This window comes from Engystomops pustulosus, chromosome 11 (assembly GCF_040894005.1).
Source record: "Engystomops pustulosus chromosome 11, aEngPut4.maternal, whole genome shotgun sequence".
Classification (NCBI taxonomy): Eukaryota; Metazoa; Chordata; class Amphibia; order Anura; family Leptodactylidae; genus Engystomops; species Engystomops pustulosus.
In genome coordinates this window covers 20,043,507-20,060,256 of record NC_092421.1, presented here as the reverse complement: position 1 = coordinate 20,060,256, position 16,750 = coordinate 20,043,507, and the positions used below count along the sequence as shown (strand labels likewise).

The following is a 16,750-nucleotide window of genomic DNA, read 5'->3' as shown; positions in this document are numbered from 1 at the left end:
TCTCACTACTTGTACAGTCCTTGACTTTAGATCACAGGTATAACAGGGAAACAAACCAAAGGGCAAAGTAAGCGAAAACATCTCCAGTTGTATAACAGGACACGGCATGTGAATGCAGATACAAATGGTAAAACCTACACTTGCTAAGACTTTATCCAGGTATCAATCCCTTAGTCTCTTTTTCTTTGTCCCTTTTGATTTTAATTCCTGTCTTTTAACATGTTGTGTTTTTTTAGCTATAGCCTTTCACTTCTCCAGTCATTAAAGGGGTTGTTCACTTTCTGCAGTTATTTGATATTGCTTGTGTAATAAAGTTGTACAATTTTCTTCTATACTTTGATCAATTCCCCAAAGTTTTCTAGATCTCTGCTTGTTGTCCTTCTGTAGAAGTTTCTAGGTTTACTTTACTGAATAGAAACCTATCCCTGGTCTTGTGATGGACATGCAGGTGTAGAAGCCGTTGTATCATACAGAGCAATTAGAGCAGTGTGATAGCGGCTTGTGCACCTGTGTGACATCACATGACTATGGACAGGTTTCTATTGACTGGAAGAAGTAAACATAGAAGCTTTCTATAGTAGGACAGCAAGCAGAGATCTAGAAATCTGAGGAATTTGATACAAAAAGTATATTGGAAAATTAGATAACTTTTACTTTACACAAACCATATCATTTATTAGCATAAAGTGAACAACCCATTTAATGTATATGACTTCTCCCTTCAGTGAGAACCCCTTATCCCCATGTAAAACTCAAAGGGAATTTGTAGCCATAAAGATACAGTATAATCTGCAGGCAGCAAGTTATAAAGCAGGAGGAGCTGTGCAGATTGTACAGTGTCCTGTCTACAGAATGGGACACTTTTGGACAGTGGGACCTGGGGCAAAACTAAAGGTGGGGCCCCATAATAAAATTATTTACTAACAATCACATTCAGCAAGAAGCTCCTTTATCCCCGCACAATGATGACACTTTATAGCTACACACAGTAGTAGGTAAGGATCTATAATATGGGACTGTAGGAGAATGTTATAGGAGATGGACAGATGAGTTAGATGGATGATAGAAGATAAATATGAAAGATTATATAGATTTATAAATGCATAAATCTAAAGAAGATCGATTGATGGATATAGCTAGCTAGATAGAGGATGGATATGACAGACAAAAAGTTTGCGAGACAAATGGTTAGACGGCTATATAGATGGGAAATAGACAAATTATAACAGAGATGGATGTGTATATAGACAGGAGATGGATGATAAGCATCTGTACCCGAGCATTCAACCAAAGGATTGCTAAGAGTAATACATCCTCTGCCCACAAAAGTCCACATGCAGAGGGCTCTTGGGCAAATGCCAAGTTTGCCGCCCCTTAAAAGGAAATCTACCATGAGAAATCTACTATCAGAAGTAGATGTGATGGTAGATTCCTCCTGCTGCCTCTTCTCTAATCTGTAATATAATAATCCTGGAACATAACCTAACTTGTTAAAAACTTTATTTTAGTAATATGTAAATTACCTGCAGAGGCTACTGGGGCGTGTCCTAGCCTGGCCGGGCACTAGGAGCTAAGGCAGGTAGACGCCCCAGCAGGCTCTACAGTTAAAAACTTTATTTTAGTAATATGTAAATTAACAAGTTTGGTTAAGTTCCAGGATTATTAAATTACATATTAGGGCAGAGACGGGTAGGAGGAATCTACCATCACATCTACTTCTCATAGATTCCTCATGGCAGGTTTCGTTTAATGCTGGACCGGTCTAAAGCCGCAAGGTTCAGAGCAGGGAGAGATAGGACACCAAGCAAAATCTGCAGTATGAATGTTAGACTGTACACCGTGTCCTATCTGCAGACAGCCTGTTACAGAGCAGGGGGAGCTAAACGGATTGTATATAGTAACTTATCTGCAAGCAGCATGTTACAGAGCAGGGGGAGCTGAACACATTGTACATCGTGTCCTATCTTCAGGTGGCATGTTATAGACCAGGAGGGCAAGTTTACCAGAATAAGTATTATACGGATGAACCTCTAAGGGCTTTGTACTTACTTTGGTAAACTTCTTTATTACTGCCCAACCTTGTGGCAAACATGAACACGGCCTTAGAGCTTGTTACTCTTGTTGTAACGTTAATTCCACATTAATACCTCTGTAAATATACAGTATGAACTCTGATCAGTTATCGTCCGCCGTCTTGGGTCCAATTCAAAATCAATTAAAAAAAAAGTCACCATGGAGCAACACAGCGCACTCCAGGATTGATCTCTAAGAATCCAAATAGATAAATGAAAAACACATACATGCAGTCTACATATTATAAATATGTATTAGAATTCTCTAATGTTGGATTGTCATCAGAACCAGGATTAACACTAAAGCTTCATTACAGACACATTTAATAATAGTTATAGCTGTTTATTGTAACCTGGGGCTAAAGTACAGAAAATTACCAAAATCCAGTGGTCCATTTGTAACTAGGGGTCATCTGTAAATCGGGTGTTCTTAAGTTGGGGACCGCCTGTACATGAGACATTGCGCATATAATACAGCATTTCCAGCAGCATGTTATAGAGCAGCAGGTTATATACCCTAGGACAGCACATAGACCCTGCACGTTCTGATCACATCTATGGACCTCCCGGTGGCTTTTGTCCTAGTGTCCCAGTCAAAGTGCAGCGTAGGAATAAATTGCCTTCTGTACTTGTTTATCCGGGTTTCTTATGCAATATCTAATATATCCAGGGGAGCAAAGTGCCGCCTGCTAGCTCTTTGCCCTTGTGTTTTGGAGACGCTATCCTCTGCTCTACTTCTACCTGCTTATTCATTAACCTTTAGGTTTTTCTCTCTTTTCTAGATCGCCGACCTCCAGCTCCATAAACTTGATGAACTCGATTGCTTGATCCGGGGCTTGCTCTATGTGGATTCTGTCGGCTTTAATGGCCGTCCCGAATGCTATTACTTTGACAGCCCGACGGACCCAGAACAATGTCAGAAGAAGCCGTATTGCCTTGATAATCCGTATCCCATGTTGCTGGTTAACATAGGTTCAGGAGTCAGTATTCTCGCCGTGTATTCGAAAGACAACTATAAAAGAGTAACTGGGACCAGGTGAATCTCCTTCTTATTCACATTTCTAGGAGTTAGGCCTCCTGCACACAGATTTTGGTATTAGACTGTTGTTGCAATGGCTAGCACAGGTCCCCCCATGTATTTCTATGGGCTCATACACACTGCCAGACCCGTAATAATAGAGTCCAATTCCAGCCCCAGTTTGCAGCTCTGGCAGTCGCCTTATATTATAGCAGCGGTCACCCACCAATGACTCATGGGCTCCGGACAAGAGTCCAACTAAATTATTATTCAATATTCGGAGCTAAAATAAACCATATATATAATGTTAGCTTTTTATTTTGAACCTACATGTACCCTATTAAATTTCCAGCCCCCTCCGGTAGGGCATGAAATATCCTTTCTATGAAATCTCTCCTGCTTCCCTAAAAGTCTAAATCCACATGAAAATTAGCAGAGAAGAGTCATATTTTGCGTAAGAGGAGTCCCTTTTAGAGGCTACAGGGGAAGGGTCATGCCAGTTCTAGAATGCCTAGAAACAAAAATTTTCTTAATCCTTCAGATTGCATTAAGATATCGGTCCTGTGATCTACAGGACCATAGATGCAATGTTAAATACCGATTTGGAAATGAAAGCTTTAGCTAAAAACCTTTGTCTCCTGTTCTGTAAATCACAGACCCACCAGCTTGATGTGATGGATAAGATTCTTTAATATTAAGCAAAAAACAGTGTCCGAAGTGATTCTCACTCTTGCCGTGACTCTTCTTAGGCACTCATTTTAACATGATTGGAGGAGATTTTTAATTTTCTAAAAAAAAATAGAGACTTCATGTAACAGAGGGAAATCTAGAAAGGACATTTCATACCCTCCCTGTTAGTTTCGAGAGGTAAAATCTGGGGACAAGTTCCCTTTTGAGCTCCATTGTATTAAACCTACACTGCAATGCATTTTTTTTTTTTTTTCAATTTATGGTGACCCTGATCTGCCAATACTGCTAATGTACCGTATTTTTCGGACTATAAGTCGCACCATCAATAAAAGCCTGTTAAAATGTCTAGGTTCATATATAAGGTGCACCGGATTATAAGGATGAATGACCAGCAGGTGGCAGACCTGTGCACAGTTCAAGGCAGCTGTTGTCTGTAAGTACGGTTCATCTATAAGGCGCACTGATTTCTGAGAAAATCAAAGTATTTTTTGGTGCGCCTTATGGTCCGGAAAATACGGTTCTAAAAAGATGCAAACAAAAAAAAAAAGCATTTATCTATAAGGAAAAATAAAATCGAAAGATTTGTAAATAAAGTAATATTATTATAATTTTTTTGATCACTTGTGCTCACTTTTGCTGTGATGTTTTCAGTCTGGGAGGGGGAACATTCCTTGGCCTGTGCTGTCTGCTGACTGGGTGTGAAACATTTGAGGAAGCTTTGGAAATGGCAGCGAAAGGAGACAGCACAAATGTGGATAAACTGGTGAAAGACATCTATGGCGGCGACTACGAACGCTTCAGCCTCCAGGGCACTGCTGTTGCCTCCAGGTATATTTTATCCTTTTTATATGTGATATGTGTGGCGTAACTACAGCGGTAGCAGCCATAGCAGGCGCTATGGGGCCCGCAGCGTCAGGGGGCCCTGTCATCCGACCTGACACAATAAACAATGGAAGATGTGCACCATTATATCTATATTGTACTGCACATTGTCCAGTATAATATGTATATAACATATACTGTGATGTATATATGCAGTATCTGTGATGTGTATATGGTGTCTGTATACACTGTATGTGAGTATGTTGCAGATGGCACTGTATGTGTGTGTATATGCACATGAGTGTATTTATGTGATTGTAACTTGCATGTGTGAGTATACTAATATGTATATTTTTTAAGTGGGAAGGGGGGCCCCATGCAGTAGCCTGCTAGGGGGCCCTGTCTCTCCTAGTTACGCCACTGGGTTTGTGTGTGTATATATTATATATAACACGTTTGTGCTTTCTGTCCCTTTAAAAGCTTTGGGCATATGATGAGCAAAGAGAAGAGAGACTCCATAAGTAAGGAGGACTTGGCGAGAGCGACACTGGTCACCATTACAAACAACATTGGATCTATTGCTCGTATGTGCGCCCTCAATGAGGTAATGCTCACGTGTTTTACATCTATTGAGAGGGGATTTAGAAACTGGTTTGTCGACAACTGGGTTTCGTTATCCACTGATTCTAAGCTCTTATAAAACCTTCCCAGTGAGTTGTTATAATTGTTCAGATTTAGTAGAATCTTGTAGCTTGTTGTCTTATTTGTCCCTCTGTTATACCTCCTGGTAATTGCACACTTTTCTGTGATTATTAAGCCCATTGCCCACGAGAGAGTGAGATTTTATTTACTCGCATCATAAGCTTGCTTGAATGTCCCGCCCTTACGGCTTAGAGACGGTACTGCATGTCAGGTCATTTTTGGTCTCGGAGCGCTCAGGACGGATATTAAGGCAAGCTTAGGATGAGAGTAAATCACATTGGAAATAGGCTTTAAAGGAAATCTACCATTTGTTTTTATGCATTATGAACCAAACATGCCTTGAGAATGCTGTAGCGACACTGATGCAGAAACATATCTTGTTTAATCCCTAAACTGAGTGGTTTTGCTTAAACAACATTTATAAAATTATGATAATGAGGCTCTGTCACTCCTGTGGCTGCCCTGGTGCCCACCTCTCACCCTAATTATGCACTGCTCCAGAGAACGCTGTGTTGTCCCTGACAGGCAGAAGTAATCAATCACTGCACCATCTGCCAGCTGCTGTGTATGAGTCATCTGGCTCAGGTTGATTAGTCCTGTATGGACTGTGTATGTGGAAGTAATGTGTTTATGCACAGAAGCCAGGGCACCCAGCTTTCCCAAGGTCCTGAATTTTATAATTTGTTTTTTTGAGCAACACCACTCTGATCAGGGATTAAACAAGATGTGTTTATGCATCAGTGTTGCTACAACATTCTCAAGGTATGTTTGGTTCACAATACATAAAAACAAAATGGTAGATTTCCTTTAACAAATAAGAAACCATGGGGCCGATTTATCAAGCGGTCTGAAAGTTTGGTTGCGGAACTAGAAATATTCAATCACAGCTCCCCTTTAAAATATTCATGAGCACTGGTAAAATGAAAGCGGAGCTGTGATTGGTTGCCATGGGGAACTAATAATATTCTGACTTTAAGACCACTTGATCTGCCCCCACGTCTTAAAATGGTCTTATTTAAAATTGCAGCTTGGCTCAATACAGATTTCTATGGACCCGAAATGTTGCCATTCCTGGAGCCCATCCATACACATTGATTAGAGCAACTTTTTGACCAACATCATCCAATGTGGGGGGAACTAGCAACCCCCAATTCAAATGATATAGTGTTGCAGCCTATATGATCAAACTTCGAGTGTCCTGTTGATGGATGACACATATTTTGGGAGAGAACATAGAAATTCTGTATCTGGAAGCCTCCTACACTCTTGGACAGGATATCGTCTTTCTGCTTTCAGCTTCTTTACAGTGTTGCCTTGTGGCATGGAGTTCAAGCAGCATTGTACAGGGCTATCAAAGCATGGAGAACCTTCTACACATCCAGCGACTTGTCCTGCGGGTTCCACGACCTGTTCTGCCGCGGCTGCTGCATATTATACTTAAGGTTCAGCTTTAGTTGGGATTTGCGGATCATTTCTTTGTCTGTATGTGTACTAGCTATCCTAGTATCATTCCATCCTGCATCCACTCTATTACATTTTTTACATTTTAATTAGTCATCAACAATGAAGGAAACTTCTGGGATTACCAGAGCCCCTCTGTGCTGCAGCTCCACAGGCTGTTACACTACCTTCCCCTTCTTGATGTAATCTTTCACAGTGGCAGGGGGAGTGCTCATGTACAATGTAACAGCCTGTGAAACTACAGCATGTAGGCGCTCTGGTAACACCTCCACAGTTCTTCATTAGCATAATTTTACACATACATTTTAGAAGAAGGCCATGAATAACTCATACCATATTTTTCGGACTATAAGGCGCACCAGATTATAATGCGCACAATCAATAAATGCCTGCTAAAACGTCTGGGTTCATATATGAGTTGCACCGGATTAGAAGGATGAATGACCAGCAGGGGGCAGACCTGTGCACAAATCAAGGCAGCTGTTGTCTGTAAGTACGGTTCATCTATAAGGCGCACTTTACTATAAGGCGCACCTTTGATTTCTGAGAAAATCAAAGGATTTTTTGTGCGCCTTATAGTCCGAAAAATACGGTAATAAGATGACTGCAGTCACAGTCCATGGATCTATGCTGGAGTGTCCTGGAGTCCACTGACAGTTCATACTAAGTGTTGTATGTAGAGACTGGCGACTATTAAAGATTGCGCCGCTTTCTTCTCCGCTCACATCTTAACTCAAAAACTACAACTTGATCGGAGCTTATTAGAACAGTGAATTCCTTTTTAGATGGTCAATCGCTGATGGCGAAGATCTTTCTACATTGATATTTTTCTATTCGTCCCTTTTGTAGAACATTGACAGAGTTTTGTTTGTTGGGAACTTTCTGCGAATCAACATGATCTCGATGAAGCTGCTATCTTATGCCATGGATTACTGGTCCAAAGGTCAACTGAAAGCCCTATTTCTGGAACATGAGGTGAGAGGAAGAGGAGTTTCCTGGGGGGGGGGTCCATAAAATTTTAGGGCTCTTTAATGGGAGCATTTATTGCGAGAACACAGAGGGGGTTGTACTAAGTAGCTGAGTAGCACTTCTGCCTTGCAGCGCTGGGGTCCAGGGTTCGAATCCCACCCAGGTCAACATCTGCAAAGAGTTTGTATGTTTTCTCAGTGTTTGCGTGGGTTTCCTCCGGTTTTCTCCCACACTCCAAAACATACTGTTAGGTTGTTTAGATTGTGAGCCCCATGGGGACAGGGACCAATTTGTCATGCTTTGTGCAGCGCTGTGTGCACTATATAAATAAAGGAATTATTATTATTTATATTATTATGATTGTTATTGCCACCCGTAGGATTGGGGACTTTATTGGAGGGTTTCTGCCTCTCTCACAAATCCCGAGAATGAAGGGCACATCTCGCTAATTGATGGAGCGGCGGGTTTAGTATGCATCTTGTGGCTTCATTCAGTACTATTGGGCCATCAGAAAATTGCAGGGCACAGCGCTCAGATGTCTCCAGTACTCTCATAGACGGTAAATGGGAACTTTTGAGATGTGCAAGCACTGTGCTCAGCTTTTTCAAACAGTCTCGTACTATTGAATGGAGCAAGCCCAGAAGACACTTCATTCCCACCCCTACCCACCTGTATGCTATTGTTATCCCCTATAGTCTGGAGAACAATCAAGGTCGGTACAACCCCTTTAAGACCGGGGACAAACATGGTAGAATACCTGAGGTTTAATCACAAGAGTTAACTTTTGCTCACAGCAAAATACATGGTCTTTATACAAATCATGTCCTTCATGGCTGAGTGTGTCTTTTCTCTGTAGTTTACACCACATGCACTCCTCAGCTGAGCATGCATGTCTATGTGGGCGTCGACCAACACTGCTGCAGGTTGAAAGAACTGTATAAAGGAAATCTACCACGTTAACTTACTCATAGTAAGGTCCCTCAATGACCTGTGTATATTGGTCTCTTCTAGGGTTACTTTGGAGCGGTCGGTGCCCTGCTTGAGCTTTTCAAGATGAATGGCGACCATTGAGAGAAGACGCTACATCCCTTGTCTATGCTGCTGAAAGCCATTGTCTGAGAGACTTCTTCCAGCCATTTCACATCTCCATGTCATATCCTGTATATAGTGAAGACTTCTCCAGAGGGACACTAAGAGACTGTGCTTAGAGCTGTACATTTTATTGTAAAAAAAAAAAAAAAAAAAGTGGTGCGCCATGGCCAAATGTACTGTAGTGATGGTAAACACTTTTATTGCAGTAATTCTTTTTTTATTTATTTCTGTATATAGCCTTTTAATCTGTCCCGTGTGACGGGCTGCTGCTGTAAAAATCTCAGATTTAACCTCCTACATCTGCTGACGTAGTGTGAAATAATCCAATGTGTTCATGATGGTGCAATGACTTTACGTAGAGAGATTTCCATGAGGCCTATGCGATGCAACATATTGATTTGCTCTCACCTCCGGTCCATTAATCCGGTGTCAGTGAGCATAGAAATAGTCCTGACTGCTTTTTGGACAGGAGCGTTTTACTAAATACTTGAATTCTTTGTAAATTCTTTGAGATTGCGGAGCATTTCCTCTGTTATTCCTTCTGGAAATGTATAAATGATTTAGGACCCCCTGGTCACTGAGACATGGGTAGAGAGTTATCAGAAGAGTCTGATGGAAAACTGTTCCTCTCCTCTCCATGGCGTGCCATGCTGTGCGGGCATACATCCGTGTAAATGCAGACTAAGGTTACATGCACACTGCCGTGGCCCGCCGTACCGTACCGTAGCGGGCAATGGCAGCGCACGGGGAGAGGAGGAGGAGGAGAGCACAGCTCACCCCCTCCCCTCTACATAAAGATGCATGGCGCACGGCGCTGTACTACGGAGAAAGATAGGACAGGTCCTATCTTTTTCCGGGGTATGGAGCGGTACGCTGCCGCACGTGTGCTGCACCGTACCGCTCCTGTTGGGCGCCGTGCGCCCATTTCCGTCTATGGGGGGGGGACGTGTATCGGCCGTATATACGCCCCCCCATACGGCAGTGTGAATGTAGACTAAGAGGAACAGGAAGGAAATTTTCATTCTTGTGGCTGAAGCAAAAATATTGGAACCTATTTGTAGTTGCCTGATTTGACCACTACATATAGAGCGGAGCTGTCTGGTCTCCCCTTAGATGGATGTGAGAAATTTTACTTTGCTGACCAAATCTAAGAAATCTGAAAATTTAATATGGATCAGAGAAAAAACCCCCAGGTTCATATCTTATCTCTTTACACTTTGGCCTCTTGTTTATTGCGGTCTCAAGAATGATTCTGTTCCAATCTCTATCAATGGTGGTGTTGGGTTTTGGGCCCCCGACTAATCTGACATTTGATGGAACTAGTGAAATTTTAAGGTATTTGGGCAGAATGAGAATATAGGACACGTTCTCGGAGACTGATCGTAATATGGCACCTACAGGGATTCGGTGGTTCTGGAGATGGAAAAATACTTCCTTGCATATTTTACTTTTTTTTAAGTTTTAATATTGTTGGTTGATTGTTGTTGATGTTTTTGTATAAAACCGAAGTATTGCTGAAAACCTGGGCATTGTGAGTCATTATAACACTACTTTCCATAGTGCCATAGGGGATCGCTATTGGAATCTTCACTGCGTGTAAATGCGCAATTGTCTCAGTGAGCCGATCCTTACTGGGTCATATGCGTCATGCGTATGGAAAAGGCTGCTATATATCTAGAGATCAGGTCACATGACCCCAACACGAAGTGAACCGCTCTTATGGGAGACATTTTTTGCCGCAGGAAGCAGTAGATAGTTTCTCATTACTAGTAGTGATCGTGGACGCAAGAGTTTTTTGGGTTTTTTTATTACCAATTCCACTAGACCGATCAAGCTTGTTGAATAATAAGAAGAAACTTTATTTATATAGCGCAAATTCCGTAGTGCTTTGTTGAATATCTCAACAAACTCCCTCTCTAACCCCCTAATTAGGAAAAGGGGGACATCTGAACCTAAAGGTTGGACGGAATAAAGTTTCAGCCCATTTCTTCACCCCACTTAACATGTCAATGTGTATGGCTATGGCCATCTTCGTGGTTCCTTTTAGTGTCTTATGTAGCACTTTAGGCATTTCCTTGATTCAAAATGGAACCAAAATAGACTAAAAGTCAATGTACCGGTGGCCAAAATTGGAGATCAAAACACGTCCTATGCAATTGCACATCTCCATAGCAGAAACCTCATGTCTCACCTTAGATGGATGTGAGAAATTTTACTTTGCTGACCAAAACTAAAGAAATCTGAAAATTAACATGGATCAGAGAAAAACCACCCAGGTTCATATTTCATCTCTTTACACCTTGGCCTCTTGTTTATTGCCGTCTCAAGAATGAACAATTCACAGACCTAGAAGGTCCTGTTTTTTCAGGACCTTTAAAAAGTCCAAACCTTTTAATATGTAGATAATGGAAATTTCTGACTGGAGATCTTAAATAAAAGTGATATTAATAAATATCTGCACATTCATACTGTAACTATAAATCACTGCTTCGAAAAAGTATGTGACCCCCCCTTTCCGTATGTCCCTTATGATCTTAGATTATGACAGCACTGTAAGTTTATGGAAGGAAAGGTGGGACTATGAGGTCTTTTGTCTCCTTTGGAATCAGAGATTTCTAAAACTGCCAGGAAAACACTGCAGCGTTATGGAACATCTGTCTTCTCCCTGGTACTAGGGGTTGTCCACTTTTCCTCGATCTACATCTATTGGTAATTCTCCATCGCTTTCTAGATATGTAAAGTTCCTGATTCAGAAATATATTTTATCTAATCAGCTACCCCTCATACATTGTAAATTTACCACCAGGATGAAGGATTGTAAACCAAGCTCACGGACATACTGGTGTCTGCCACTCCGGCAGAAGCTGCTCTTTGTTTTTAAGAAAAAGCGGTTTTAAAATTATGCAAATGAGCCTTTGGGGGTTTCCAAGCTCCTTTGACATCTATAGAGTCTGAAGCCCCGGAGGCTCGTTTGCATACTGTGAAACCTTTTTATTGAAAAAAAAAAAAAAAAAGGTCCTTTAGAAGCTTAAAGAAAAGCTGAACCTGCCAGAGGGGGCACTCGCCAGTATTTCGGTATGCTTGGTTTACAATTCTTTATCCTGGTGGAAGATTTCCTTTAAGCTTGTTTTCATAAATACTGTCATAAGGTTCTGGATGACATGATCCTCCATTGTATGGACAGAATGACCACTAATGAGGTCAGCAGGGGCTTCACTTTACATTTCAAAAAAGTAGAGAACTTTTAATAGATTTATTATTAGTAAATTACCTAAAATCCTGCCCCACACATTGCAAAAAAAATAAATTAAAAAATAGTGGTGGCAAACCCCTTTAAGGGACTATATGTGATAAATGAAAAAACAAGCTGCAAAAAATAAAAAATATTCTTTATGCTGTATCCATTTATGACTTGTTCCAAAAAATGCAGTGATGATGTACCCTAAAAATACTGTGTGTAAAACGGTTTCAGACTTGCAAACCCAATAATTATAGCAGAATATGCTAAGAATTTAGGACATGATGCTTTTTTTCCCCTTGAAGTAGAGCAGGCCAGAAAAACACTAAAGTTTTTTTTTTTTTTGTCTGAATTCTACAACATTTTACAGAATTCCTAATTGTGCGATTATGTAAATTCTATGTCAATTGTTTTTTACATGTCTGTAGATCATCAAAAAATATTTTGCCATATTTTATATGTAGAAAGGAAACTGTTTTTCCCTAGAAAACTGGAGCCGAAGGTTTTATCATAGAATAATATGTTTCAAATATTCTGTAATTTCTTTAAGTTAAAGATTCTATAGGATGAAGCGTGATCCATCTTTTTATGTTGGGAATAAATTGCTTATTACTTTACAGATGTTCTTTGTGTGTCCTATCTATATACAGGCGGTCCCCTACTTAAGAACACCTGACTTACATACGACTCCTAGTTACAAACGGACCTCTGGATGTTGGCAATTTACTGTAATTTAGTCCTAGGCTACAATAATCAACTATAACAGTTATCAGAGGTGCCTGTAATTTAAGATTTAGTGTTAATCCTGGTTCTTATGACAATCCAACATTTTTAAAATCCAATTGTCACAGAGACCAAAAAAATTTTGTCTGGAGTTACAATTATAAACTATACAGTTCCGACTTACATACAAACTCAACATAAGAACAAACCTACAGAACCTATCTTGTATGTAACCCGGGGACTGCCTGTATAAATCTGTTAATATGTGATACATTGTAGAAAAAAAAAATGTATATTTTATGTCATCGTTTTCATCTTTACATAAAAATTGCCAACAGTTTGTTCGCTTTAAATAAAATTTATAATATTAAAATATGTTTTGTTCTGTGAATTTGAAGTGTGGGATGTGAAGTTGCACAAATAAAGGAGAGATCTGCAGTAACCTGTAGATTTTTCAACCGTGAAGCAATCGCGCAAAGTAAATCCAAGAGATTTGAAAATCCACAGAATATCTTGAACAGCTTTGAACACTTTTACACATTGGTTGGAAAACCTGTAATATTCCTGTCTCAGATCTGTAAATTTGCATTGCCTAACAATTGGTTACAATTAGAGATGAGCGAGCACTAAAATGCTTGAGTGCTCGTTACTCGAGTCAAACTTTTCCCGATGCTCGAGTGCTCGTTTCGAATAACGAACCCCATTGAAGTCAATGGGAGACTCGAGCATTTTTCAAGGGGACCAAGGCTCTGCAATAAAATGTCTAAGTTAGCAGATGTATGGAAACATCTGCAATGTGTTCTTCACTGTGTTCTTCACTTAAATGATCCTTAATGATCCTGTGTTCACTGTTTTCTTCACTGTTCTTCACTGTGTTTCGTTAAGTGAAAGCTCGTTATCGAGCAGGCGAAATACTCGTCCGAGCAAGGAGCCGTTTCGAGTACCCTAATACTCGAACCAGCATCAAGCTCGGACGAGTATACTCGCTCATCTCTAGTTTCAATAAGTGTCGAGCGAACCGGAACCCCCAAATTTGAGTTGGTACTGAACATGGCGGGTTAGGCATCCACGGGCGTTTGGGAAGTTTTGCTGCTCAGCTTGCCACTTTTTTTTTCCAAAGCCAAACCCAATCAACCAGCTTTCAGGCCCACAGTAACCACAGCCATTCCCTGTATGATCATTGCTGTAATAGGCTAGGTGGGACATAGGACTCTGCTGTATAATGTCCCGGAGAAACTGTAGTTGGAGGAACAGTGAAGAAATGCAGAAATCTTCAATTATTTCATAATTTCCCTTTTGAGTGCAGGTCAGGAGAGAAGGCTCTGAGAGACGGAAATAATTGCCCTTTTCAGGGCAGTGTCATGGTAAGAATTTACTGCATCATCAACAATTAGAAAAATAGGAGCACTCTTGCAACAACAGTTTAGCCCTATTTTGCAGAGTCCATATTCACTTCATCTGTTTTTTTTTTTTTTTCAAACTAGCAGTGCTATAGTTTGCTAAATCCAAACATTCCTAAATTTAGTATATATTCACTGCATCCATAAAAAAAAAAAAAAAAAAGTAGTCACCATTAGATCTTCCATCATCAAAAGGATGGGTGGGGATGGTAACGCTGATGGTTGCATCATCAGAACTGACCAGATTGGTGGCACATTGAATCCAGTGCCCCATGGGTTTCTAAATCCATACATTCATAAATTTTTGAGTCTGTATTCACTGTATCCAAGTTTTCCTAGTAATTACCACTGGCACATCCTTTAACTGCCCAGATGCAAAGACAAGCTGTTCTAGTTTGGAGGAGTCTCCTTCACAACCCCCCAGCCATGCTCCATTTACACCCATGAGCTGCGCTGGGTTGACCCTGCTGAGAGAAAAGCTCCTGCTCCTCTTCCTCCTGCTCTTACACGGTTCCCTGGTTGGAAAATGCAGTAGCAGACCACCCTGCAAGGCATGTGTGGAATAGCCTGACACCTTTTTCTCTTCTGTTTCCACCATAACATCCTCCATCAGGTTTTTTCTATCAGGAAAAGGATGGGGATGGTAGTGCGGATGATGGTGTCATCAGCATTGTACATATTGGTGGCACATTGAATGCAGTACAGCATGCAGGGGCGTAACTTGAGGGTGGCGTGGTGCAGAGGGTGCAGTCGCAACCAGGCCCAAGAGGCTTAGGGGGCCCATCAGCTTCAAGTTACACTATTGGCCGCATTACACAAATGTCCCTCATGGAGGCCCACTGGTTAGTGGTTAAGTGATGATGGTCAGTACTTCAACTTTGTTCTTTAGTTGGAACTCCACTATTGGCTGCTGCTGCTGCTCACACACCCTTTCCATCATCTATAAATGTGGAGTAGTGGAATTCCACCAGGTTGGCGCATGACATATGAAGCTATGGGTGGGGTGGTGAGCAGAAGCAGAAAGTGTGCACAGATGGCACACACACTTTTAGGGGCAGCTCCGTCATAATTGGCCAGGAAGCTTTGTACAAGTTGAGCACATGTGCAAGGCACGTGATGTTCATCCACCTGGCTTGGCCCAAGACTGCTATTATTTTTATTTCTTATTTAAATTTTTTATATTTTGTTATTATTTGAAGTACTTTCAGCACACGATTTTTGTCAGGGCACCTGCCCTGTTATTGCTCCCATCATGAAACCCTCTAGCCCTTACCACCCCTTTTCCCATTTGACAGCCATTTTTGGGTGTTAAAATTCAGGGTTTGGGTCCAGAACCAAATTGTTTCATGATTTTTCAAATCAGAATTTCGACAAACCCGCTCATCGCTAGTTACAGTATCTGATCAATTTCCCTGGTTTTGCCTTGGTATCGCCACTAGAGGGAGCTAGTCGCTTAAACATGAATTATAGCAACCGATTGCTCATCGCTGCCATGTTGAATGTTTAACCTATGATAACCATGAGGATTCTGTTCAGTCACTTGAAATACAATTCTTACTTTTCCTAGGGGGATTTTTACAGCCCTGTACCACTAACGACCAATCACATATCACTGATAAAGTTTTCCCCGACTTTAGACAACTTTAAAAAGTCGTAAAAGAAAACAAATGATACATGTGCCCCTGTGTTCGACTTCCAGCTCCGACAGGGGTGTAACGTTACTGCCACAATGATCAGTGATAGTGGTGGTCTTACACCGATAGAGGTCATTAATAGGATAGGGGTGGACATTTTGTCACAGATAACATAGTTTTAGGATGAAGTGGATCCAATAATTGGTGGAAGACTGGAGTATTACCATGAGGCCGAAGCAGAGAAAATAAACCCTCTGGCCTGCAAGGGGTGTTCCAGGATTTCTAGTAATCCCCTTTAATCAGATATCAAACACTCCTGTCTGCAGACACACTTATTATCAGGAAGGCTGAGAATTACTGAAAATAGCCGCCCACTGCACTCCAAAACTAAATGAAGGGCTCAATAACAAGTTTTTTTTAAATGTCCCCCCCAAAAATAATATATTTTTCACCTCTGCTTTACCAGAGTGCCTATAGGCCGATGAATGTGATCTGAAAGTTTTTGGGCAACATCAAGGAACTTTCATTGGTATTACAGCTCTACACTATGGAGAAGCCTAATCCCGAACAACTTGGATAGATAATGGGGCACATTTACTTACCCGGTCCTGTCCCCGATCCTGACTTACATGCACCAGGAAGAAGAAGGTGAACGCTGTCAGACCTGAGCAGGGAAGCAACACATGCAGGATATTGGGCGCACGATCTTAGCGAATCGCGGCACAGTCGTCGGACAATGCACTTTGGGTGAACTCCAGCCGGCATGTAAGTAAATGTGCCCCACAGTGTTATATTTAATCGTATCTGCATATACAATGAAAGATTCAGCTCCTGTGCTCTAATGGAAATGCTAAAAAGGGGTCGCCCGAGATGCTTTCTTGTATATACACTACTGTTTCTTTAACATATTGAATATAATAGATTATTTT

The 16,750-nt window shown here is 41.1% G+C and overlaps 1 protein-coding gene across 3 annotated transcripts in view; it reads left to right on the top strand.

The window, feature by feature from the left end:
• The window catches only part of PANK1 (pantothenate kinase 1), a 30,504-nt gene extending 19,757 nt beyond the window's left edge, over positions 1-10,747 (top strand). For all 3 annotated transcript variants that reach the window (XM_072131128.1, XM_072131126.1, XM_072131127.1), the window contains 5 exons: positions 2,855-3,108; positions 4,432-4,608; positions 5,083-5,206; positions 7,615-7,740; positions 8,746-10,747. In XM_072131128.1, coding sequence (XP_071987229.1) covers positions 2,855-3,108; positions 4,432-4,608; positions 5,083-5,206; positions 7,615-7,740; positions 8,746-8,805 — 741 coding nt within the window. In that variant the 3' untranslated portion in view covers positions 8,806-10,747. The remainder of the gene's footprint in view (positions 1-2,854; positions 3,109-4,431; positions 4,609-5,082; positions 5,207-7,614; positions 7,741-8,745) is intronic.
• The last annotated feature ends 6,003 nt before the right edge of the window (positions 10,748-16,750 follow it).